The sequence below is a fragment of the Esox lucius genome, chromosome 10, assembly GCF_011004845.1.
Source record: "Esox lucius isolate fEsoLuc1 chromosome 10, fEsoLuc1.pri, whole genome shotgun sequence".
NCBI classification, from domain to species: domain Eukaryota; kingdom Metazoa; phylum Chordata; class Actinopteri; order Esociformes; family Esocidae; genus Esox; species Esox lucius.
The window spans coordinates 25,528,928-25,554,917 of record NC_047578.1 but is presented as its reverse complement, the minus strand read 5'-3'; the positions used below and the strand labels follow the sequence as shown (position 1 = coordinate 25,554,917).

At 42.5% G+C, this 25,990-nt stretch overlaps 1 protein-coding gene across 3 annotated transcripts in view; it reads right to left on the bottom strand.

Moving 5' to 3' along the window:
• The window catches only part of LOC105012781 (RNA-binding motif, single-stranded-interacting protein 3), a 287,542-nt gene that overhangs the window by 38,282 nt on the left and 223,270 nt on the right, over nt 1–25,990 (bottom strand). For all 3 annotated transcript variants that reach the window (XM_020050281.3, XM_020050282.3, XM_013135681.3), the window contains one exon: nt 24,098–24,177. In XM_020050281.3, the coding sequence (XP_019905840.1) occupies nt 24,098–24,177 (80 nt within the window). The remainder of the gene's footprint in view (nt 1–24,097; nt 24,178–25,990) is intronic.

Genomic DNA, 25,990 nt, shown 5'->3' with positions numbered 1-25,990 from the left:
AATCCCAGGAGCATCAAGACATAATTGCCATAACTGATTACCTTTTTTTCTATGTGAAACGTAGGTCTTAAAATAACTCCTAAAAAAATCCTATCACAGGTGAGCTTGAGACAATAAGCTGGTAAGGTGGGGCAAAATAAAAAGGGAGGAAAAACATGTCCTGAAGGAAAGGCTGAGCGCTGAGATGAAAGGAGAAGAAAAAGGCCTCGGCGGGCTGTTTCTCATGAGAAACCGGTGGCTACTTTGGCCGAGGATGCGGGGGTCTTCACGGTGTCTAACCCCTGTTTGGTTTTTCAGCGGGTGTCAGCAGGATTGGTATCTCAGTGTGGAAGGGAACTGAGGGGATGAGAGAGAAACGGAGAGCGGGAGAGAGGAAGGCAGTCTGAAGAGAGGGGGAGGTAGCCAACGAATCAAACGAGTGCTGCCGGCCCAAGTGAGCCAGCCTTGTCCAAACACTGTCCCTACCCCCCGGCGCCCACAGGTGCAACTCCGAGGCAGAGGCGAGCAGACGGGCGTTCTGTCATCGCGTTCACATTAGTGGCTTTTCTGACCAAGGTGGGGAAGGAAAGGGGAGCGTCGCCTGTGACGCAGACGCTGCACGCAGCCTTTCATCTCCCACTCCCCTATGTGACACGGACAGGAGCTTCATTCATGTTTCAATCTATGTTCTCCAGATGTTTGGGCTCCAACAATACATCCCTGTGATTCTGACAGCGCCAACTACACCATCTCATATTCAAAATAAAATACATTAATAATATATTTTGGTGATGCATTTTTTGTCAAATATTCTTTTTGTGCTTTCTGAAAGGTATGTGACACACTGTACATTTGTTAACGTACTTGGTGTACATTTTGAGGACAAGATTGCTGACGAGAATGTGTCTGTTCTAATATGGATACTTTTTCACTCAGGCCCACCATACATTGCTCAGAAAACAAAAGTTTTAGTATTGGTTATGAACTCTTGTTTTGCTGACTCAGTCTGACTTAGAAACTGGCTTCACTTCCTCTTACCAACTGTTTTTAATGCTCTAGCAGCACAAAGGATATTAATCTTTGAACACATATTTTGTGTTATTGGGCCTATATGCATGTTGTTAAAATACTTTTATTAGTTTGATTATATATTGTTAATACATTTACTCTTTAATATTTAAGTTAGGCAGCTGTTAGTAATAATTTATAATAGAAGCGCTAGTCAACATCCTGAAGTACTTTAGTAAAAGTACACTGTTCAATGTATGGGCTATCTTTAACATGATGCTCATGCTCCTTGCTTGCTCTTAAATAGGCCTAAATAAGCCTTCTTCGAAAAAGATTTTTGTGTCTGACTATTCATTAACTATTCAAGAGCAATTGACACTGTGTGTGGCATTATCTTCTAATCTTGTGTCAAATAGACCAAGCCCCATTTAATCCTCCAACCTAGCATGGTAATTTGATATGAAATATTCTCCTTTTTAATACACTAATCAACTCTGATCAATATGCTATGAACAAGCTGTGTGCATTTCTTTCTATTTTAATAGTTATCAATTCAATATCTATTAAGAATGTTCCCTACAGTAGCCTTTATGACTCAGTAATAGTCAAATGTTATGCCCTAATTTACTCCTAATGGAAAAGCCTAATCTCCGATATCTAGCCTACATAGTATCTATCATTATTGCATCTTCTTTAAAAACATAATTACCAATGACAGAGGTTTATTAATTAAAGCAAGAATGACTGCAGTAGGGACAGGTCTTTTGTGAACTAACGTGGAATGGCTCTGTTTGGTGATTACTTGGAAGTGACTCGCATCTGTGAAAGCCGTTCATTAGTTTATGATTTGGATACTGCTTTTTATTTACCTCTGAACAACAGTTAGTATCTGCCAATAACTTATGATATAAATATTTATAGACTGACTCCTCACTGCGCAATATACTGTGGGGAGATCGTTTTACCGTCCATGCATTTTTTTGGTAGCTGGTTAAAAATACAATTTTTTTGGTAGCTGGTTAAAAATAAACGTTTCATTGTGCTTGCATCTAACCTGAAGTAGAACTAGTCAAATCTAATGAAACGAGTCCAGAAAACATGTATTGGAACTCTTATTAAACTCCATTTCCCTCAAACTCACCTCTGGACATTGAGGCCAGCTCATGAGAATTATTTTTCTTTTCAACCCCCTAATCAGGGACTGGTTTAGACCTGGGACACCAGGGGGGTGCAATTAATGGTAAGGTTGAACAGAAAACCAGCAGGCTCCTGACCTCATAGGGTAACAGTTGAATATCCCTGGCCCACTGTAATATTCTTACATTGGTCAATATTTTCATTCTTCTACATCAGATTTAGACATTTGGACCAGCAGTTGTTTGTGGCATTACCCAAATACCTAAATAAAATACTTCATGTGTACAGCATGGGTTTATTGCTAGCATGTCTTTGGGAATGTTTCATAAATATAACTCCCTAATCCTTTCTGTCATTACAGCCCAGTAACCACCTCGTACATGTAAGTACATGGGCTACATTAATAATGAATTTGATAATGACAATGTATGAAAACAATGAAAATATGAAAACTCCAGCATATACATATTAACAGGTGAGTCGTCATAGAATTTGTTCAGTCCGTACGCGGCAGAAAACAATGACCATCCATTGAAGGGGTTCTGTGCGCCTGGTGCCTTTGCATTTATTCCATCCACCCATTATTACAATGAGCAGTGGTTCCTCCGCCGACTTCCTCACTGCAACTTGGTCAGGTGTTGCTACACGGACCAACTCACAGTGGCATTATTTGTTTGCCTATTACAGGATGCAAGTGAAAAGCGGATGAGGGAGGCGATGATGCAAATGAACAGGGGATTCGGGGAACAAACTCTTCAGACCTTAAGCCACAGGGGAGGGGATGTTGCTGGGAAAAACAACAAATGCTTCCGAAAACTCTCTCTGCCTTTCCTCTCCGGGAGGTAATTAGCGGTCTGGCTAATTTAGTAGATCTGACACCCAGCAACACTGATGTCCCATGAGCAGGCCTCCGGAACCCTCTGGCTCCCACAACACATCGGCCAATTTGTCGAAAATTCAAGCACAATATCAACAGCCCCTCCTCGAATGCCACCCCCCACCCCATCTTCACTATAAGATGACTGCAAGGGGAATACCTTTCTAAACTTATGTGTGTTATTCTCAATGATTTATTAAATTAATTGTATCCACACATATCTTTGTGTTGTTGTGTTTTTAAAAGAAAAGAAGTCAAATAGATGGCTTACGGTGGTTTAGTGTTCCAAGACTCTGCCTCTGGTTTACATTTATCTCTATCTAATAAAAAACGTAAAAAGGCCAAATTCCATAGTCCTAAAATAACAAATGATATTGCATATCACTTCGCCAAAAATAAACCAGAAGAATGCACATAGACCTATAATGCTTAGACCAATCTAAGGCTTTACTAGCTTATGGCTCACACTTCAAATTTGGCTGCTACTTCAAGGATGTTGGGCAGTCCTAAGACCAAGACGTTTTCTCACATCTAACAATGTACCACTATTTAATTACCAAAAAATGTGGGAAATAGGAAATGTACTTTTGGTCTGAGGTCAACAAAGGAGACTAACGAGGTACTCTACGAGAACTCTTAATTGTTCTTTATGCGCGTCACCATAGGAACGGGTCAACACATGGATTGAGCAAAAAACCCACATTCTCTGTACCTCTCAACACAGACTTGTGTGCCAGCATGGAAAACAGCATCACTAGCAATGGTGGAAACATTTCACCTGGAATCAAGTGGGTGGATAAGAAAAGACCTCACTAGCTTGTTTGAAGACACATTGTCAGACGACGGTTACTCTGCTTTGTTTACATCTGTTGCCCTGGTTTCCTCTCGTTAATATCAATGTTAATATTAAGGATTGAATCAGCTCAAAATTCACAACCAATGCAGGAGTAGACTTTGATTAACCAGATCAGCAACCCTGAAAATATTTTGTCCTCAGTGTCATGGCCCAACAGGTCTGCAATGTTGGTATGGAAAGCTATTTGTTAGTTCAGAAGCATTATCCACATTTTACTCTTTGGTTGTGTAATATATTACCAGCTCTTTTTATGGACCAGTAGGTTTAAAAAAAACAATGGTCTTATAAAAATGGTTTTGTTAATGTTAGTTCAGTATCCTGCATATTCCATTCTCCCTATTATTTCCTCAAAGCATGTTGAACTGTGTGTCTGTCTGAATGGCGGAATCAATGCTGGAATGCCCAGAGTTGGGGTGGGGGCCACTGAATCAGGCAGCTTGCGAGTTTCAAGAATTTCAAAAAAATAACAGCCATCAAGCAAGTTACAAAAGACGGCTATCTCAAGGCAAAGACAGAGACAGGGAGAGCCCATCATGGCTTGTACTGTGAGGGTGAAGTACTGACAAGGATAAATGGATTACAATCTATTAATCTATTACATATTACATCTCTCTCTCTTTCTCTCTGAGAAGGCTGTTTGCAGGAGAGGACAGGAAAGGTCATCCATCTCTATAGTAGAAAAACTCATACAAAAGTAGTTGGTAAAGTATTTCTAACTACAACAATTTGATAATTACTATTAGTACTTTATTTTATTTTAACCTCATATTGCCTAGGAACAGATTGTTATTAATAGCCTTTGTTCAGGAACAGAACAAGATTTTTCACCTTGTTGACTCGGGGATTCAGTCTAGCAACTTTTTAAATACTGGTCAGATGCTCTAACCACTAGGCTACCTGCCACCCCGGTCAGGCTTTTATTGCTGTCTGAAAAAACACGAAAAGGAACCAGGCAAGCCTAGTTCTGTTGGCCTGCGATTAGAAGGGATGAATGTTGTTGCCTCTGGCTGGATTCAATTTACGGTTTCCTATGCGGCAGGCTGTGTCTGTAAGCATTACACTATTGAAACAGCGGGTGTTGTTACATATGGTACATGTGTCGAGATGTGGTGTGTTTACTTCTGCATAGTTAAACCAATTAGTTGAAACTCCGCGGATATTGAAACTAGTTCCCTACATTAGCTAACATCCAAACCAACAACAGGTATAACAGGATCGCTACACTCCATTCAACGCGTTAAATTAGAAAGAGATTACTGTAGATGGCTAGCTATATACAGCAATGAAAACAATGACCCCAATCACTCCATGGCTGGTTCCACTACGCAATGTGAACTACGCTATGTAAATCGAAATTGAGAGCAATATGTTCCTTGTCTATGCAGTTCGTCCATTGCAATATAACCGTAAACAGTTTTATTAAAGGCTTACTACAACATAGCTACTGAAGCTTGTAGCCAGCAAAGTTTTAGTCTATCCTGAACAAATCCTGTTTTGTTCGAAGCAAAGAATCAAATGCTGGTCGCCTACATGGCAGTCCGTGTCTCTAACCACTTTGCTATTTAACAATGGGTAGTCAGTCAGTCAGTCAGTCAGGCAGTCACTCACCCACTCCCCCTCTTCTTGGCTGACTCCACGGCAAAAAAATCCCCAATGTAACTATAATGAAGGTTCATTAGAATTCTGCTTCACGCCACTTCCTGCTGGAAAAAGAAATCCTAATTGATGTTCATAGTCACCTAATTACCCTAGTTCCAATTGGCTCTGTATTCCCTTATCCTTCTGCCTGTAAGTAAAAAAAAAAGTGAAGCAGTACAAAAATGTATGCAATTATTAATATTCTGTACGTAAGTCACTATGGATAAGAGTCTCAGCTAAATGGCTAAATTGTGCATATCCTAAATATGGATTGGTATGGCTCAAGTATACATTTTGCTGAGTTGACTGACACATCCATTTAGTCAGAAACAGAAAAAAGACACTGAATGAGAGAGACTGAGAGAATAAGATGTGTGGACAGTCAAACAGACATAAACCCGTTTAAAAATACAGAGTTATTCTGGACAGTCTGTTTAAGTTGGAATGTGGAGGAGAGCAGACCGTCTTGGAGATGAACACTAACCCATCATCCACTCATACTGCGTGGACTTCCTAGATGGAGGTGGCTCACCAGACCAACAAATGTAGTAGTATCGGCGGCCCCTCTCTGAGGCTTTCCAATTTGACGGCTCCATGTCAATAGCGCTCGCAACAGCTGCCAGCCGGTGCCATGGCGTCCTTGAGGTTGGCAACGGAGACTGCCTGTCTGCCTTTTATATGACAGCAGCGATGGGGAGCAGCTCGCCGCATGAATCAATGACATGGCCTGATAAGCAGATTCGACAAGAGAGAGAGAGAGGGGTCCATTTTGCCTTACCCATATTATAAACGGGCAGGAGGAGCACGCTTTGTTGACATCCTACTTGTCATCCTTCTCCTCCTCTGATGTATGGACGGGGAGAAATGGACCGCTCCCTCTCTGGGCCAATATGGAAACACACTGTATGATTTGCGCATTGATTGGTCCCAGTGTTTCCCATCGAGGGGCTTATGGGCCACGGAGCAACGCCGCTACGCTGCTACGCTGTGCTGGTCTGAGATGTTATTATGGATTACGATAAAGGACCGGCTCAAGGCTGAGACGGTGATCAATGAGCTATTGCACACTTAACAAGACTAATGCAATGCAGTCCCACTCTCTCTCTCTCAGTTTCTCTCTCTCGCCATCTCCATGCATGGGTGAGAAGTAGACCGATTGATCTCAAGACAGATGGAGAGAGTTAAACAATGCTGACGGATGATGGAGAGGATGTGGCGCTGCATCATGGCCTCCAGGTCTGGCTATCGTATGATCATGATGTACATCAGTCATAGATGATGATAATGGCCCCCTTCTGAGCTACGAGTGGACCGCTCACTGACAAAGACCACCTTTGGACTAGATAAATGGATACAATCGTTGGAAGTGTGGATGAAGACAAAGCACAGTCTAGTTTACTAGCTTAGCGTTGTATCTATGCATCCTGCAAAGTAGTGTGGTTAACATCTTTCATGAGTGCTAGCAAAATGGGTAGTAAAAATTTGCATTTAGAGCGAGTGCTATTGCAAAGGAGATCCACAGTATGGATCTACTAGCCTTTAGCGTGAGTGCTAACAATGTAGGCTAACATTATGATTTCGCCCTTAGTTGGAGTGTTACCACACAGCAACACCAACAGCGTGACTAAAGCTGGAAAATCTTCTGGGACAGACTCTTTGTGGTACAGGGAAAACTGTTAAAGTAGAAGAGTGCCTCAGTGTAGCTTAATCGGCTAATTCCCCTGACCAACCAACCACTCCAGACATTAATGTTACCATGGTGAATGTAAATAATCAAATAAACATTTCAGGCATTTGAGGGGGGAGGAGGTTGTGGGCGGGGGTGGCGGTCTAATGGAGTGTTCTCAATCCTCCATTTGTACGCATTTCAATAACATTTATACAAGCAGACAGCTCTTGCCACATGTATTTTCAAATGGCATGGTTGTAGTGTTGCCGGTCCCTGGCACTTGGCTGCAATTTCAATGCGGAGGAGAGACAGATGTTTCCAGTGCTATGGGCTGTTACAGGCCTGGTACTCTGCTGTAATGCCAGCTATGTCTTATTGGTTCTGTTCTGTGTTAGTTTAAAGGCCAGGCTCTCTGTGCTGTATATTTTTTAGGATTTGGATTGCTGTCTAACATGGCCACATGGTCTACCAAAGGGCTTTAGTACTTTCATTGTTCTTGCTGGTGGTGGACTTGGGTGGCTTTCTTTTGTATGTGTTCACTGTGGTCCTTGTTAGTGAGGTCTGTTGATGCTGGGTGCTCAGGGTTAAACATATTTAATGTTCCACGAAACCTCCAGGTTCCAGTTGCCTGTAACCCACAACTGTGCGAAAAGATTGTCTTTCAGTGTCTTTCACCTAAATCACTCTCCTTCAACAAACATTTCTTTGTATTTGGTTCAAAACATTCTTGTAGAACTAAACCTCAACTCAACTTATGTATTAAGAGGGTGGCCATTGAACAATTTAAGGAGGCTAATCTCTTTACAGTTGAATAGACATATGTTATAAACCGATGTTCTCTGTTTTTGACACAAAGGTCAATTGTACCAATTAATTAGACTCTGGTCTGGTGCAATCATAACTATTGTCCAGCAATACAGGCAAGTGTGGCAAAACAACAGCTGGCTCAAAACAAAGCAACGTGCATTGCTCTAAAATGAACACACACAACTGGCATAAAAACATGCACATTTCTCTTTGTTCAGGTGAAATAGCTTATAGATAGCTTCTCTTCTAGTTTTTATGAGATACAGTTGTGGCTGCAAGTATTGGCACCCTTGAACTTTTTTCAAGTAATTCAGAAAGGTTTCTAAAATAACTTAAAATTGACCATATTTGGTCTCTACAATATTTGGTCTGTGTTAATATCAAATAAATGTTTTATTCCATTTTTTTTATTCTCCTGATTTCATGCACAAAAAGCTAACCTAAAACATCACAGAACCTCCTACATATTCGACTGTGGGGAAGGTGTTCCTTTCTTTGAAGGCATTTTTTTTTCCATATATACTGTAGTGACAGTGTTCTTTACCTGCCCACAAGGAATGTTCCAGAAGGACTGTGGCATATTGCAGTCAGACGTTCTTATGTCTCTCTCAGCAGTGGGTTTCCTACCACACAATCTCCTTTTACTGAGTTGGCGAGGGACTGTGCAAGTTGAAAGTGTAATATCTTGTGTCCAGTTACATTCTCCACTATTTAAATAATCCATCAAGGTGTCTATTGCAACCCCGTCCAGGAAGGTTAACTACAGCAACATACCTTAAATGTTTTTATAACATTAAGGTACAGTGGAGACTGAAATGCCATGGTCTCTGGAGGTTTTCTTTATTTTCTCCATGCTCATTGTGGTCCTAACAGTGACACAAAACAGGACAAAAAGCCCTTTCATATCGAAGGCACCTGCAATTCACCGCAGGGGACTTTTATTTAGAAGTAAAGGAGAATCACCTGTGGGAAATGAAATGATTTATTACAACTGCTTCAAGGTGCCAATAATATTCCCCGGGCAATTTTATGATTTATTTTGTGGAATTAGCTAAGATTTATTGAATTATTCAGATGTTTTGCAAACCAAAGATATAATATGCATAAAACTTTTTTTTCTTTTTTACATTTATCTGTGATTTCAATAGATTCTGCCAATATCTTTGGCCACCACTATATATCACTGCATTAAAGTGTCCTAACAACTAACATACTGATAAAACATGTCATGGCACAACGAGAACACACAAAGACTATATACACACATTGTTTTTAAAGTTGTATGTAAGGTGTTAATGACTTTTCTAGTTTATCAGTGTCTCAGTGTTTTTTTTGTTTTTTTTAACCTCAGGAGAAGATAAGGAGATAAAGCAGATCCAAAAAAATAAACAATTACATATAATCAACAACTATAATTCTAAAAAAGATGAGCGTCTATATTATATTGAGCCAGCCTAACGCTGACCTTGAATACCTTCAATTTCATACTCCTTGCAAACCCTCTCTCTGTATTTTTCAATGAGAGAGAGGGTATCACCTTCTCATCCAATGGGTTTTGAGGGAAGGGACTATGATGCAAAAACTTTGACATCAACCCTACGTTTAGGACCAACAGGGTTCCATGGAGAGGCCAACCAAACTTGGTTTCCACTGCGGCCTTTTCACAAACTAAGTACAAACAAAACAAAATGAAATTACAGGACAATAAATGAATTATCAGTGGGGGTCTCAATACTGTTTCGGTGTCCTGCTCAATACTCAGACACCCATCGGCTAAGGCCTAGGACGAAGGCGGAGCAGGCTGCAGCCGCTGGCCAATCGATAGTGTCGCCCAGGGTGATTGATGATCAATGCTATCGCAGACGTTGATTTATGATAGATGGAGCAGGGGCTAGCCCGACTAGCCGCTCGATACTGTCCCTTTACTGTAACTGATTGGGGATCGATGAGGAGTGGCACTGCAGCTGATTAGAGATCAGATGAGGGGTTGGCTGAGGTGGGCCTGCCAGAGGGAGAAGGCTGGAAACACTGACTGGAGACCTGAATGTACTCTACTGTGTGGATAGGGCACCGTGGATGTCTGACTCGTGGGCTGTAATTAAGGCCCTGTTGACAAGAGCTTTCCACTGGTTTATAACAGCAGCAGGTGCACGGCTCCCCCTCACTGGCTTTATTTCTCACACATACACACACTCTGTCTCTCTCCTAGCTTTCTACCTAAACACTCTCTTTCTGTCAGTGTCTTCTTTTCTCACACGTTCTCTCTCACCATCTCTTTCTGTCTTCTGGCATTATTTCTCACACATTCCCTCCCTCCCTCTCTCTCTCTGTCTTTCTGTTTTGTACATCTTGTATTTTCCCAAATCCATTTTTCTTGTATTTCGGTTTGTCTTTCTCTCCCTCACACCCACACTCCCTCCCTTTTCCATCGTCTCTCGTCTCAATGCAATGTGCCACTCATGTTTTATCGCCTACGCTGGTGGCAGACTCCCACCATTTGGGTAGACCAGTTATCTTACAGTAAGTTAACTGCAACACTTGCTTGAAAGCACACCAAAAATGTGCATTCGGTGAATCCCAGAGGCAAAGGCAAATACTGGAACAAATACAGAGGAACAGCTGACCTGACAAGAAAGACTGTGAGTAAGTCTTCGCCTAAACATCTCCGACGTGATGAAAGCACTTGTTTTTCTCATCCTCGGTTAATGGGCCCAGATCGATGGTGGAGAGAGGCTTCCCTCTCCCTTCGCACGCGGAGCCCATGGGGAGACACGTTGGAGATATTGACATGCACTGTCTACATATCGATATGACCGGGGCCCAACAATGACGGTGGTGGACAGAGGCTCCTCTGCCTAGTAAAAGAGGAGGGCCTGGTTGGCCATGGAAAGGCTGAGAATTCAAGGGCGGACTAAGTGAACGGGGGAAAAGAAGAATTCAATTGGCAATAGGGAATACACTGGACAGGAATGTGTGTGTGTGTGTGTGTGTGTGTTTGGGCGTGACAGCTAACACCCACCTCTCTTTTCCAAACTATAACAACCACGTGAAACACAAAAGCATGAGGCGGAAAGGTTGACTGCGCCCAATGACAACCTGCCGGACGCATACTACATCTTAACTGGTGGAGAAGGAAGCTGAAGCTTATTGAATACCCGGGCCTGTTATTACCATAATACTGACAGGGCCCTTTCTTCCTTTCCCTTCTGATCAATCGCAACCACAGCGGGGGTCCTGCTACTTAGAGCCTGTATGAGACGGCGGCAGCCAAGTAAGGGGGATTTGGACCCTCTTTCCACTGCTCACTGTATTCCGAGTGCCTGCAGCAAGTCCCTGCATTGGCTTTTCTCTTGAAACGAGCCTATTGGATCCTACCGACCTCTTGTTTTTGTTGAACCATTAGGCTCAGATGAATTGTTCCATTTTTCTGGCCTCCCCAAAGCAATTACCACACTTCAAAATGAGCTCTCTGTCTTTCCAATCTGGTACAGTGAGCGTGTGTTGAACTGCCTGTGTGTTTATGTGAGGGAGGGGCGTTTTAGTGGAGAAGAGCAGATGGCTACACGGTATGAAATAGACTTGAAATGTCTGCCATGGAGTGGGTAATGAAAAGGTAACATAGGGATTCCGTGCGAGCACCCAGTTTGAAAGAACGCATCACAAAACACATTTGTGGATGAGCCGTCGGTTCTATGCAGATCTAGGAGACTATCTCATTTCCAAAAGGATATTTTGCTGCCAAACCCCAAAGTGAAGACTTTGTGCGGCCCTTAACTAATCAGAGGCTGCTGTGGTTTTAAGATGGTGAAACAGGGTGGCTTGTCACAGCTTTGGCACATACGGTGCATTAGGAAAGTATTCAGACCCCTTCACTTTCTCCACATTTTGTTACATTACAGCCTTATTCTAAAATTGAATAAATTCATGCTTTTCTTCATCATGTGGCTTTTACTAATGAGTGGCTTCCGTCTGGGCACTTCACCATCAAGGCCTGATTAGTGGAATGCCTGCAGAGATCCAGAAGTTTCTCCCATCTCTGTCAGAGTGACCATCAGGATCCTGGTGAGTGAACCTGACCAAGGCTGTTCTCCCCGGATTGCTCAGTTTGCCCGGGTGGTCAGCTCTAGGTAGAGTGTTGGCGGTTCCAAACTTGATAAACTGGTGTGTGCCTTTCTTAATCATTTCCAATCAATAGAATTTACTGCAGATGGAGTCCAATACATTTGTAGAGAAATAAATTGAAAACAGGATTAATCTGAGCTCAGTTTTGAGTGTCATATTTCAGTTTTCTATTATTTGCAAAAATTCTATTAAAAACACTGTTTTTGCTTCATCATTATGGGGTATTGTGTCTAGATTGATGAATAAATAAATGTAATGAATTTTAAAATAATGCTGAAACAAAATGTGGACAAAGTGAAGGGTTCTTAATACTTTCTGAATTTGTATAGCATACAGTCTTGCAGTAAAACTATTGTTTATTATTGTTTTACTATTATATTTTGTAAATGTAATTGTTATGAACAGTTTTAATAATTTGACAAATGTTAGCTCTTTTCTGCATTTTATGTGGGAATATTTGCTTTATGAATATATCTTTTTTAATTTATTGACTTAATAGAGCTAAAAAAGGCTAAAAGAAACCTATGATCCTGAGAAACTATTTACATTAGCTTTCAAAGGTGTTCACTCTTTCCCATGGTTTTTTGAGGGAAAAAATGTATTTAATTAATTTTGGCTAAATTTTTTTCAATACAAAAAACATCAACATGATGTTCTAAATTACTTACAAATGCAAAACAGAAAATAATTGATTGCATATTATTTCACCCTCTTTAATCTATAATCTATGGTGGAGGCACTTTTGGCAGCAATTACAGATGTGAGTTTATTTAGAGTCTCTACCAGCTTTGCGCATCTGGACACAATTTTTGCCCATTCTTGTTTGAAAAATTGCTCAAGCTCTGTCAAGTTGTATAGGAACTTTTACTGAGGAGCAATTTTAAACTCTTTCCACATATTCTCAATTGGATTAAGGTGCAGGCTTTGACTTTGTATTGCGGGAAGATACATTTTCTCTTTTTCAGACTTCAGCAGGTTTTCTTCCAGGATTTCATTGTACTTTGCTGCATCCATTTTGCCCTCTATTTTCACAACCTATTTTGCCTTATCCAGAGAAGCATCCTGATAGTATGACGCTGCCACCACCATGCTTCACAGTAGGGATGGTGTACTCAGGATCATTAGTTTGCACCAAACATATGATCTCATCAGACTGTAAAGTCTTCTTCCACTTTGTCTCAGACTCTTTGCCTTCTGGCAAACTCCAGCCAAGATTTGATGTGATTTGTGTGTTTTTTTCCCACTCTCCCATAAATATCACTTTTGTGAAGCACCTGGGCTAGTGTTGCAGTAAGCAGTGTGTCCCAGGTCAGCTGTGGAAGACTGTAACCCCTTTAGAGTTGCCATAGGCATCCTGGAGGCCTCCCTGAAAAATGTCCATCTCACCTGGATACACTTTCAGGAAGGCCTGTTCTAAACTCACGGCCATATTCTCTCCATTTCTTTATAATGGACTTTACAGTGCTGCGGTGGACATTTAAAGCCTTGAATATTTTTATATCCTACCCCTGATACGTGCTTTATATGGACCTTATTCCGGATTTGAATGTCCCTTTTATTCCTGATAAAATATTGTTAGGAATAATACAAACGGTGGGACCGCCCGGGACTAATGTGTTTCACCTGAAATTATGTGAACCTTGATTGCACACAGGTGGACTCCATTCAACTAATTACTTGATTATAAAGACTTGGTTGCCCCACAGCTCATTCAGGTGTGTCATAGCAAAAGGGGTGAATACTTGCAATCAATTACTTTCTTTTGTATATTTTTTATTAATTGAGAATATTTTACAAATTAAATTGTTCACTTGATCAGTGGCAAAAACTCAGTTTTAAATTCATGTTGTAAAACAATTAAATCTGGACATCCCAGGCCAGTGAATACTTTTGAGATCCAATGTGTTTTGTAAAAACACTGCCAAAAAGGATTTTCAAATAATCATAAAAAAACATTTAAAAGAGAATCTTATACATTTCTATAGGACCTCATTTCCGCCACGTAAAACCATAATGCTTCGTGAGTACCACCACAGCTCAATTAACCCAGACCTTTGGAAAAGCTTCAGATTCGATAGTGGTGATAGCCTGGGTTTTAAAAAATTCCACCATTTAGTGCTGTATATAGAAATGTGCAGTATAAGCCTTCAAATCCAGGGCCACTTACTTTTCAGCCTGAAATTGGATACACTCTACATCCTGAGCATTCATTCCAAAAAAAATTATATCCTGAAATTTTTTTTGGGGTACATCTGGGTCAAGATCGTGTCAGGGGCAGAACAACTGATAGGACTTGCTTAAGGTAATTGATAAATGTGTACAGACTGCTCTTCGATATAATATGAGCTGCCGTTGTTATCATAACCACATCCCTCTTATCAGTAATATGCTGCACCGCTACAACTGAACAGCTGCTGTTTCTGCCACAACCACAATTTCCACACTTCAACGGGAGCTAGTGTATGAATAGGACAGTGTATAGGCAATTAGCCACATGTACTGATAAGCCAGCGCTGCGAGCCAAATTGTTGTAAAGAAAACAATAGTTACAATGGCTCCCCTTTCGAATCCATCTGATAACCCGCTAAAAAGAGCATGTTAGCCACCGCGAGTCTCTAAGTGGCCTGGTTCTGATTCGCAGTTCAGTACTGTATTGTTTGACTGTAGGGCCTGCCTCCATGGGCTGTTAGTGTTGTTGTCTGACGCCCACTACCAGTGTGCCTGGTGGGGTGTGAGATCCACCGCCGTCCTACTGCCGGGGTAGAGTCAGAGGAAGCGGAGCGTCAGCGGTGGTCCCCAGATACCGCTGCTTCATATTTTCCGCCCGATATGGAGCGCCGGAGCACTGAATGGGGTTCTGGTTCTAGCAATTACTGTCCAGCTCCAATCCACCGACGAGCTGCTCTCTGGGACACAACCTCAGGTGTAGGCTGGAGGTTATCAAAGAAATGTAACTCCTAATGGTCTCTCTTGGTGCTACAGTGTGTGTGTGTGTGTGTGTGTGTGTGTGTCTGCGTGCACAATTATAGAGATATAGAGCAAAATATACTACACTGTGTTTGTGTGTGTAGGTGTGTGTATGTGTTCAAGACAAAGAGTGAACTTAGAGACAAGTTAGTACAATAAAAATGACAGAGAGAAAGACAGACAGATACAGAAGGAGGAGAAAAAGCCAGACAGGCAGACAGACAAAGAGAGAAAGACAGACAGACAGAGAGACAGAGAAAGAAATTGAGAAATAAGATGAGGTCAGACACATGTGTTTCCAGTGTCCTTCATCCCATAAATACCAGCCAGGAGGCTCTTCATAAAAGTATACCCATAAACATAGCTGGAAATTGATTTGCAAATAGTCGTGTAAAAAAACTGTTTAAGAGGAAAAATACTGCCGTGCAAAACGGGGGAATGGGAAATAGAGGACGACAACGGTTTGGTCAGGATGAATATCCATCTAAGGTCCAGTATGTGTGTCTGTCTTTGAGCGTGCCTGGTCCAGTGGCATTTCCTAAAATAAGCGTGACCTCAGCGTGTTCCCACACACTCGTGTCCGGTTCTAATGGAATACCAGCTCTATTTCGGGGAACAGTCCGATTTATCTCCCCGTCATAGGTGTCCTGGGACAAACGGAGGGCAACCAGCGGGGACAAAAATGTTTGGTTTGGAGCTAGAACAGATGGCCAGTATTCTCACCACACAGGGTGTGGGACAAACAGGCAGAAACAAACAAGCAACCCAGAGGTCAGCACGGAGCAAGCTGTGTCTGCCTAGCTATATACACCTCTGGAAAAAATTAAGAGACCACTGCAAAATTATCACTCTGGTTTTACTATTCGTAGGTATGTGCTTGAGTAAAATAAAAAGTTTTGATTCATAAACTACTGACAACATTACTCCCAAATTCCCAATAGAAATACTGTCATTTAGAGTATTTTTTTGTAGGAAATAACAACTGGTCAAAATAACCCAAAAACTGTGCATTGTTTTCAAATTCATATTCAGTTTTCAACAACAATATCAATATTTGGTGGAATAACCCAGATTTTTAATCACAGCATTCATGTGTCTTGGCATGCTCTCCACCAGTCTGTCACTCCTTGATAGACCTGGCTGTGTGGCATGGATCATTGTCCTGCTGGAAAAAGGCAATTCTCAGAGTTGGGGAACACTGTCAGAGCAGAAGGAAGCAGGTGTTCTTCCAGGATAACCTTGTACTTGGCTTGATTCACTCGTCAGAGAAGATGACCTTACTCCATTCCTCAACGGTCCAATCCTTATGGTCTTTTGCGAACTTCAGCCTGCCTCTTCTTTGCTTCTCATTGATGAAGGGCGTGTTTGGAGTTTTGCACGACTTCAGCCCTGCCCCTAGGAGCGTGTTTTGAACCGTCCTCGCCGTGCACTTCACCCCAGCTGCTGTTTGCCATTCTTTTTGTAGGTCACTTGATGTCATCCTACAGTTGTTGAGTGACATTCAAATGAATTGACGGTCATCTCGTTTAGTGGACAGTCGTTTTCGCCCTCTGACAGTCTGTAACTTTGTTGTCCCCAATGTCTGTTGCTTGACCTTGTTCTTATGAACTGCCGTCTTTGAAATGTTCAGGATGTAAGCAACCTGACGCTCACTGTATCCCTCTGCCAGTGAAGCCAGAATTGAACCCTTCTTTTCCTCACTCAAAGCTTTTCTTTTCAACTCTTGTCATGCTGAATAATTATTTTTGTATTCAAATTACCTTTGAGGTACTACTACCACTGTTTTTGCCATCCAGCTGGTCCAATTGCAAGAGGATAGTGATGACCACAGCAGTAGTTTTTATACTTTTTCTCATTAAAATAGATGTGGTTCAGGTAATCACCTAATTAGTACCTCATTAAGTAAAATGAAGAAAGCCTGTGTTGGAACTTAACAGACACTGGAATGGAAGGGCTGCCATACATGCTGATTTAAGAAAAATTAATTTTTTCCAGAGCAGTCTATCCACAGTACTTCCCCAAAACATCCTTCAAACCGAGATTATCCTATTAGAATACGTCAAAGAACTGAAATGTCAATATAGTCCTTAAATGACTCTTAGGTTAATACATTTGACTTGTTACTTTAACTGCATAATAGTTTGATTATGTCTGTTCAAATAACATTCTACAAGTGAAGTTGCTGTAGTGTTGAGGGGCTACCACTACCAGAACTTGTAACATTTCCAAATTTGTTTGCCAAATTCTTTTCATCATACTCCCTGACCTGACAGAATAGATGGCTTGTGGGAGGCTGATGGGAGTAAACTAGCGAGCCACAGAATGCACATCTCAAGAATACTGTACATACCACAGATTCCTATGGCCAATGTTATCCTCAGCAAGCTTAATCTTCAGTTTGGAAGACAGGGGTTTACAACTGTAACTGGTTATGTATCAAAACAACCACAATCGCAGATCCATGGGTTCAAACTACTCAATATATTGTATGTCCTAAGTGGCATTGTTCCAGGATCAACCTAAATGGAAATACTGCCAAATATGTAAACATTATGCTTTCTAACATGGAAAAAATATGCCTTCGACATGTATCCGAAAAACGTAAGCTTTTGGCTCCAATTAATATTGTGCGCATTGAACTGCATCCAAGAATAAGCTATGTAGGGAGGAATGAGCCGAAGGAATGTTTGTAATGCGAGGAGGGGAGGGCAGATAAGAGGACAAGAGGATGAGAGAGAAACCGAGGAGTCAGATCAATCTGGAGACTGGCTGGGTCAAGTTCAGGGGACCGTCTCACAGGCAAGGTCACTGTTTGATCTCCACAGGCAGAGGAAAAGGCCCCGAAACTTTCGCAGTCAGGAACGACTCCACACTGTCTCCCTCCCACGTTTTCTTACTTTCTCTTCATGTGTCTCTCTTTATTAATATCCTAAGTCATTTGAGCCTTTAATCCAAAGCGACTTAAAGTGTGTGTGCGTACATTCTATTTACAGGTGGTCCCGGAGAATTGTGATTTACCTTTAACTTTGTCCGTCTCTCTCTCTTCCGCAGTAGACTAGGATGAGTGGAGAGCAGCACAGTCAATCATTGCCCTGCACGCATAAAACCCCTCAGAGCTAAAGAAGCTCTCCTCTAAACAAACTTTGAAGATAACCAAAGTGGTTATTATTATTATTGCCGGAGTGCAGTCGCTCAATACATTTCATTGCTGCGCGACAGTCTGCTCGGAGAGGAGAGAGAGAGAAGGAGAGAGAGAAAGAGACTCATATTTTTCCTCACCGTCGGCTGTGAACGAGGTGCCGGTGATTGATATAGTCAGTGGCAAAACAAACACAGCGTGACAAATCCAGATTATTGTCTGTGGGCGCGATAAGAGTCTAATGAGAAAGTGCACGTCGGGGGGAAATGTATCCGTTGCAGAGAATCTATGTGATTTACTGGGGATTTTAATAACTTCCTGTGTGTCCCTCATCTATTGAGGAGACAGGCAGACAGGCTGAGCCAAAGGGAGGCTTACCCTATGGGAATAGCTTCAATTAGGATGCAATATCTTTCTCCAAAGTGCATTTCCACATACTTAAAGGAGCACAGAGGATGATTCTTATCTGCGCATATCAGAAAGTTGTGATAGTGTTCCTGTGAAATAATGCAATCGTCACAAATCAGGAACATGGAAATGGAGCAGTAATTAACAAAAGACAATGATGAATTAACATAAATAAATCAATGAAGATCAGCTTTTCGGCAAAATTTCAATAGAGTTTTGTGTATATATACATATTTTTAAAAAAAACATACCTCATGTCCCACAACGCAAAGAAATCTAACATGGGCTTGTGAACATCTCCTAGACGGTTTGACACTTCTATGGAAACCAGCGGTTCAAAATTCCAACCTGCTCAGCTCCACTAAGCATTAAGTTAAATCTATTGCCGGGAGAAAATTGGACGTCAGACAGGCCGGTTATTAGCCAGGGGAGTGTGGGAGGGATAGGAGAAATTAACATGGATTACTCAAGTATGACTGACAGTTTCAGAACGGCTTTTACGACTTACCAAGTGATTTGGGACTTGCCTTAATACAGCAAGGGATGTTTAATTCCGTGGGCTGTCTCTGCTGTATCTTGGCACCGAACAAACCTTGGCTGGGGTTGGGTGGAAGGATATGGAGGGATCTTTGACTGCCCAGGCCTATTGTTCTGATAAGAATGATGGGATTTGTAGTTTGGCCAACATATGGGGTTAGGGGGACTGTCTTCTGGCCCCGGTTGCATTTTGGGAGGTAGAGTGTAGGGATGCTTTCCAGGGCTGTCCCGTGAACTCTGGTTCTCTGGCATCTGTTTGGTCTGTGGGTAATGGGTACGGCGAAGTTACACTCACTTGATAAGATAAACGAATCCGTGAAAACTGGATTTCTTGGCAGTCAGACGGGATTCTCTGGATGTAATCGCATTCACGTGAAGATTTGCATAGATATTACACAGAAAAGCGTGGCTGTTGCCTGCGGTCGTCGGGAAGCGGCGACAGTTTCAGTTTAGTTGGAATAAAGGCATTGAGAAGCATTCAGCTGAGAGCCTGAGAGACAGCAAGGTTTTGCTGAGGAATAGTGAACGCAGAGAGCCAGGGAGGATTGAAAAGGAGTGTGAGACATAGGAGCAGAGGAAAAGGGCTGGTGCTTTAGCTTGTTTCCGTTTGGTTTAATCTCCCAGGGCATGTCCCCTTCCTGATGCAGTTTCCGTTATTTATAAAGCATCTATTGAACAATTGAAGCCCACTTTGAACGGTGCAGCCATTTTAGCTATATGGGATGCTGCTCGGAAGATTCTAGAACAAAGGAAGATAAATGAATCAAACAAGCATCCTAATCAGCCTGTCCTGAAACTCGATTTGTCTGTGTCCATGTGGTTACTGAAGTTGTCGTCGAGTAATGTCACGCTGCTCTTTTATTCCCAGAATAAATCCAGAAAACACGGCTCATTGAGTTGATCGAGCAAACATTACATTTGACATTTTTGTCATTTAGCAGACACTCTTATACAGTGCCACTACAGAGTAGGGATATTTTGGTATTTTTTCCTACTGGTCCCCTATGGGAATTGAACCCCTGATGGCTGGTGTTGCCAGAATCATGCTCCAATTCCATCGTTCACAGCGACACTTTGGTTCAAAGACCAATCAACAACAAAAAGAACCAAGTACTATTGCATTTTAACCTAATCAATTGGATTTTCTGCTGACATCCGTCACGAAATGAGTGTGGCGTGCATGACATTGCCTCACCTGCCAGAATGGTACGTGTGCGGTATTTTGCTGAGCTCACGTTGCATTCAGAAACGGGTGTCAAGGATAAGCTGTTTTAATGCATTACATGAGAAAGACCTAATCGGCTAGGCTCACACAGCATTGAGGATTAAATCTTTTTTTTTATCTGCCCAGCTTTTGACTCTCCAAATGCTCCAGGTCACACCGTAAATTACAATGTATCTCTGTTGGGTATTCACTTCACTGTGTTTTACAGCTTTAGCGACATTTCAAAATACGATGTTTTCTTTACAGTGTGGCTTTTTGGTTAACACTACACAGAGACTGCAAAACAAGGGTGTCGTTTTCATAAACTATCCCTCAAACTACCTCTCTTGCAACAGAGGCTTGTCATGATTTATTGTGTGTGTGTGCGTGCGTGTGTGTGCATGTGTGCAGGCGCCCGCATGTGCGTGTATGTGTTTCTGGAGCCGGATGGGCGCAGACAGGAGCGTTGACTGCCGCATTGCACAGAATACCTAAACAGCTGTGGTGCCCCTTCGGAGCGATCGATCATGTGCCTGTCTCTGGTTCTCTGGATCACATGGGGGGAGAGCTGACTGCTCTGATCCTCATCTCATCTCACTCTCAGGCGTCGGCGACAGATAGGCCATTCAGGAAAGGAAAGGCATCAATATGGCAATACAGGAAGTAACATCACCACTGAATGAAATGAAAGTTTCACCACGGACTGAAATGAAAGTATCAGCACTGACTGAAATGAAAGTCAAATGAAACAGTTCCAATTCACTTTGCTTCACATCAATAGTATGAAATGCACTTACTGACCGGTAAAGTATACTAAGGACTGGATAATGAAACGGAAAATGTAAAATACCATGTTTAGGCCTGGCATCTGTGCAATCATGATAAGTATAACCTCCACCTGCTTTTCATAAATCCAATGTCATTGCCTCTGTGCCGCTCAGCTCCCCGCCCTGGAAACCCTAACTTCCTGCCCATATGGTTACTTCCTGCTTATTTCCCAAAGCTACACTGACATTAACCGATGACCTGCGGCTGACGTCTGGATATTTACTTCCTCCCATTGGGACATAAGGTGAAGAGTGTATATCCTCTCGCGGCGACTGGACACACCTGACTGGTAACGTCCATTAGTGGGGGTGGTGGTGGCCCCTCGCAGTATGAACAAATATGATGGAGTGGAAAAGCAGGCAATTCAGAGACGTGTCAAAATCTGGGCTGGTGGGGACTGCAGCAAAGCTGAGGGCACTGAGAGAGTGGTGTGTACGGTGTGTCTCTGTGTTAAATGGTGATTAGATACAGGAAGGAACTTCATTAGCATCATGTACATGTTGACACTGCACAATAGTTTTTTTTGTGTTTGTGTGTGTGTGTGTGTGTGTGTGTCTGCATAGGCACAGTGTGAGGCCAGTCACATCCGTCTGACATGCACATATATACACCACACTTTTGCGAGGCTAATGCTAGTGCTGTGGCCTTCAAAACATCTGCCTTTAGGCTGAGCAAGCTTCAGTGTGGCATTCACAAAACAACCTGCTACACTAGGCCATGCTATACTTAGACTAACACTAGTGCTGTGGCCTTCACAGAATCACTAGGCTAGAGTGATGCGCAGTTCACAAACGATTCGTTCTTTTTGAACAACTCTTTTATGATTTGTGAGTAATGACTCCTATTTAGTGACTTGTTCAAAGATAAAAATAGATCAAGCTAGGCAGTATTATAAATAATTTGTTTAGAACTGATAATTGGATGCAGGTTGCAATAATTAACACAGATAATTGATTTTAGATTGGTATAATACACACATTTATAAGAAAACATACAGAGAGGTTATTTGAACGGATGATGTATTAAATGTATCATTGATTTAAAGGACTGTTTGGTTCATTCGCCACTGACCGTATTCATACGCAGTCCCCTAGCTCATCTCAGTGCATCGACCAACAACTTTCCCTGATGGCGCAGAGAAAAATAGACTGTGTAGTTCAATTTAATCGCTCATTTGAATGATGAGCAATTTATATTTTGTCAGTAGGGGGTGCTCTGAGCGTTACTGACACAAATGAACAAAATTACTCGAAAGATTTATTATCTTTACTGAATGAGTTGAAAAGACGCTAGTCAGTAAAGAGCTGAACTTACCATCACTACTAGGTTTGACTACGCTACCCTAGAACTGTGGTCTCCGCAACATAACATGCAATACTGTTGCTAGGCTAACACTAGTGCTGTGACACTAACAGCATTACAAGACTCTGGCTGAGGAGAAAGATCTGATCTGCCTCACAGAGAGGCCAGGCATCTGAACTCTGCTCAGGTTTGGGGACCTGCAACTACAGTTGAACATCAGAGTTTGGTCTTTGGTCTAGAGGCATGTTGTCGAGGCACTGGTATCAACAGTGATACCAGGGTTTTCAGGGACAGCAGATCACATTTTATACAGAGAGGCACCTATTATACTGTTGTTAACAAGGAAAAATAAAACAAGGGACTACGGGAACATATGAAGAGACTGATTCATCAGCACCAGTGTCAGAGAGAAATGAATGAACTCTTAAACCACAACAACGAAAGGACCCTCACTAAAAAAGATTGCAGTCAAAGTGCAGTAGTCAAACTGCAGTAAAACAATGGTTAAACTGTTTGCAGTGACTGCAATTTTACTGCATTTTAAAAACAGCAGTTTTTTTAATAGGACTCTACGAAATGGGTGAATATGACATGGGTGATTAGTGTCGTCAATCACGTCAGAACAGGACAGATTTAATCCACTGTGAGAGCCGAAGCCTTGCATCTCGCTCATCTGCGGTGCTGCTCGCGGCAAAGTCATTTCCCTGAGTCTCCCATCAACTTTAACAATGTACGAAAGGCTGATTTGTAGCTGATCGCTGAAAATCTTGTCCACTGGCAAATTTCCTTTAAATCCAGAAACCATAATTGTCCTAAGCACCTGGGAGGGAACTTTTAAAGGGGAAGGTCACTGTGTTCTAAGCACTTTAAAAGGTCTCCCATAAAATCCCAGCCTTATGTACGCCGTCTACACTTGGCTGATAGGAAAGCATATGTAGCTTGGCAACCACATGGGCCATTTAAAACCCTCTGCCACCACTCCAAGGGCGGCAGACTACAATGTCCCTGTTGATTTTTGTGTGTGAGTATTCACACTATTAATAAAACCATCAGGGGCCCGCTGAGGACTCTGCCGAAAACATACTGCCCTTGGGTCCCCATTTAAATGAACTGGGGTTCTTAGTGCGCTACTGTGCCCGGCCTCAAAAACGCAGAGGCAGCACACTCCTGTATTCTCTCTACTTCTCTCCATCTCTCCCTCCACGTACACTCTTTCTCCCTCCGCCCCCCACCACCCCATCCCCGAGCCTCCCCCCTATCTTTTCTGGATCCCCTTGGCAGGTTGGTTGTAGGATAGGCAGCCCTTAAGTAGATTGCAGAGCAGCACAAAAGGCCTGCACTGTGAATATTAAGAGCGTGGCTGCCCTAGAAGCTCCTTTGCTGAAAAGTCAGTCTGGCTGTTTTAAAGGGGGGTGGGGGGGGGGTGCACTGTGAATGGCACTCACTTTGGGTGTCAGAGGTGGAACTGTACACAATATATAACGGCAGGGAAAGTCGAGACGGCCCAATTAATATAAATGAATCAGGGCGCGGCAGTAGGCGGGGCTTCTTTGTCAAGAGGGAAGAGGTGGTCTTCAGGGGAGAGGATGGGAGGTGAATGTTTAAGTAGGTCTTCTTACCTGGAATGCCTGGTAGGGTTTTCAGGTATTTCCCATTGAAATGCTGTATCACCACTTCACATTTCTCAGTGGACTCCATCCTGTGCCAAAACAAAGAAGAAAAGCACATTGATTGACTATGACTGAGGATACAACGTGATGAATACATAGTACCTGGAAAATGGCGTTTTCATCCCTGTCCTGGAGCTCAGCTGGTAAGAGCATGGCAACAGCAACACCATGATTGTGGACTTGATTCCCAAGGGGGCCGAGGACGAAAATATAGGTGCTCCATAACAGCTTTGGATAAGTGTCAGCTAAATGACATAAATTATTTCCCTAAGTGGAAATAATACTGGAAACCAGTTACATATTTAAAATATATAAAACACAGACCTTTCAAATTGACTCACATTCCTAAGCGGAATAGAATTGGAAGTATTCCACATGACTAACACATAAAAGAGAACATATAACATGCAGTCATTTCAAATGTGTGTAGAGCATTTTCTATGCGGATCAATGCCCTGTGATTTTGGGGCCGAGTTCATACAGTACACGGCCGTCATTTTATTAGGTGGCAAAATGAGAATTGTATCCAAATTCTCCTGGGCTCATTGATGAAAGGGAGGGGAGTTTAATAAGTCATGAGAGAGTGAGTGTTGACTGTTATGGAAAAGGGAGGGGTTGAGTGAGTGGGTCACCAAGGGCTATTCAGTGGACGTATCCCAAAGGACACCCTATTTTTTAAAAGCACTTCATTTTACCATGTAGTGCACTAAAAAGTGAACAGGGTAGCATTTTGGATGTAGCCTGTGTGGGACTGTGACTCATTCCATGTACACAGTGCAGGGGAGGACCCTATTAAGCGCTATCCTTCCACCCCTCCTCAGACCACTGATCAACTAGTTAAATCTGCACGCTAGTAATGGCTCACTAGATCCCTTTTCCAGCTTGTCCATCCTTGCAATTTATTAACCAGTTTTTTTTAACTAACTATACACATCCCTCCATCTCTCTCACTCTTCCCATCCCTCCATTTCTCTCACTCTTTCCATCCCTCCATCTCTCTCACTCTTTCCATCCCTCCATCTCTCTCACTCTTCCCATCCCTCCATCTCTCTAACTTTCCCCATCCCTCCATCTCTCTGTCCCCATCCCTCAATCTCTCTAACTTTCCCCATCCCTCCATCTCTCTAACTTTCCCCATCCCTCCATCTCTCTGTCCCCCTCCCTCCATCTCTCTAACTTTCCCCATCCCTCCATCTCTCTGTCCCCCTCCCTCCATCTCTCTAACTTTCCCCATCCCTCCATCTCTCTAACTTTCCCCATCCCTCCATCTCTCTAACTTTCCCCATCCCTCCATCTCTCTAACTTTCCCCATCCCTCCATCTCTCTGTCCCCATCCCTCCATCTCTCTCACTCTTCCCATCCCTCCATCTCTCTCACTCTTCCCATCCCTCCATCTCTCTGTCTCCATCGCTCCCCCCTCTAATGCACTGACGGTGGGTCTGTAATGTATGTGGGTCAGGTCTGTATCTCACTGAGCCAGGGTGAGTCAACAGAGCCTTTTCCACAGCGAGCGGCGTTGAATGGTCTGCAGCCTTGAATGGTCTGCAGCCTTGAATGGTCTGCAGCCTTGAATGGTCTGCACCGCACGCAATCGCCCTCCGCCGTTGCCAGTGATGTAATGGGGAACACGAGTCCCAGACACATATACTAACACAATTACCCACCATCCATTCATATTTATCTCAACACTTCAAATGTTAGTTTTTTATCAAACAATTAGTTCCTTTGATGTTAACATCCTTTGATGTTAATGTATAGATTCTCAGTTTTATCTGAGGGAATCTTTGTACATACCATTTCCAATTACAAAAGTTAAATATTCTCTATTCCAGGGCACCAGAC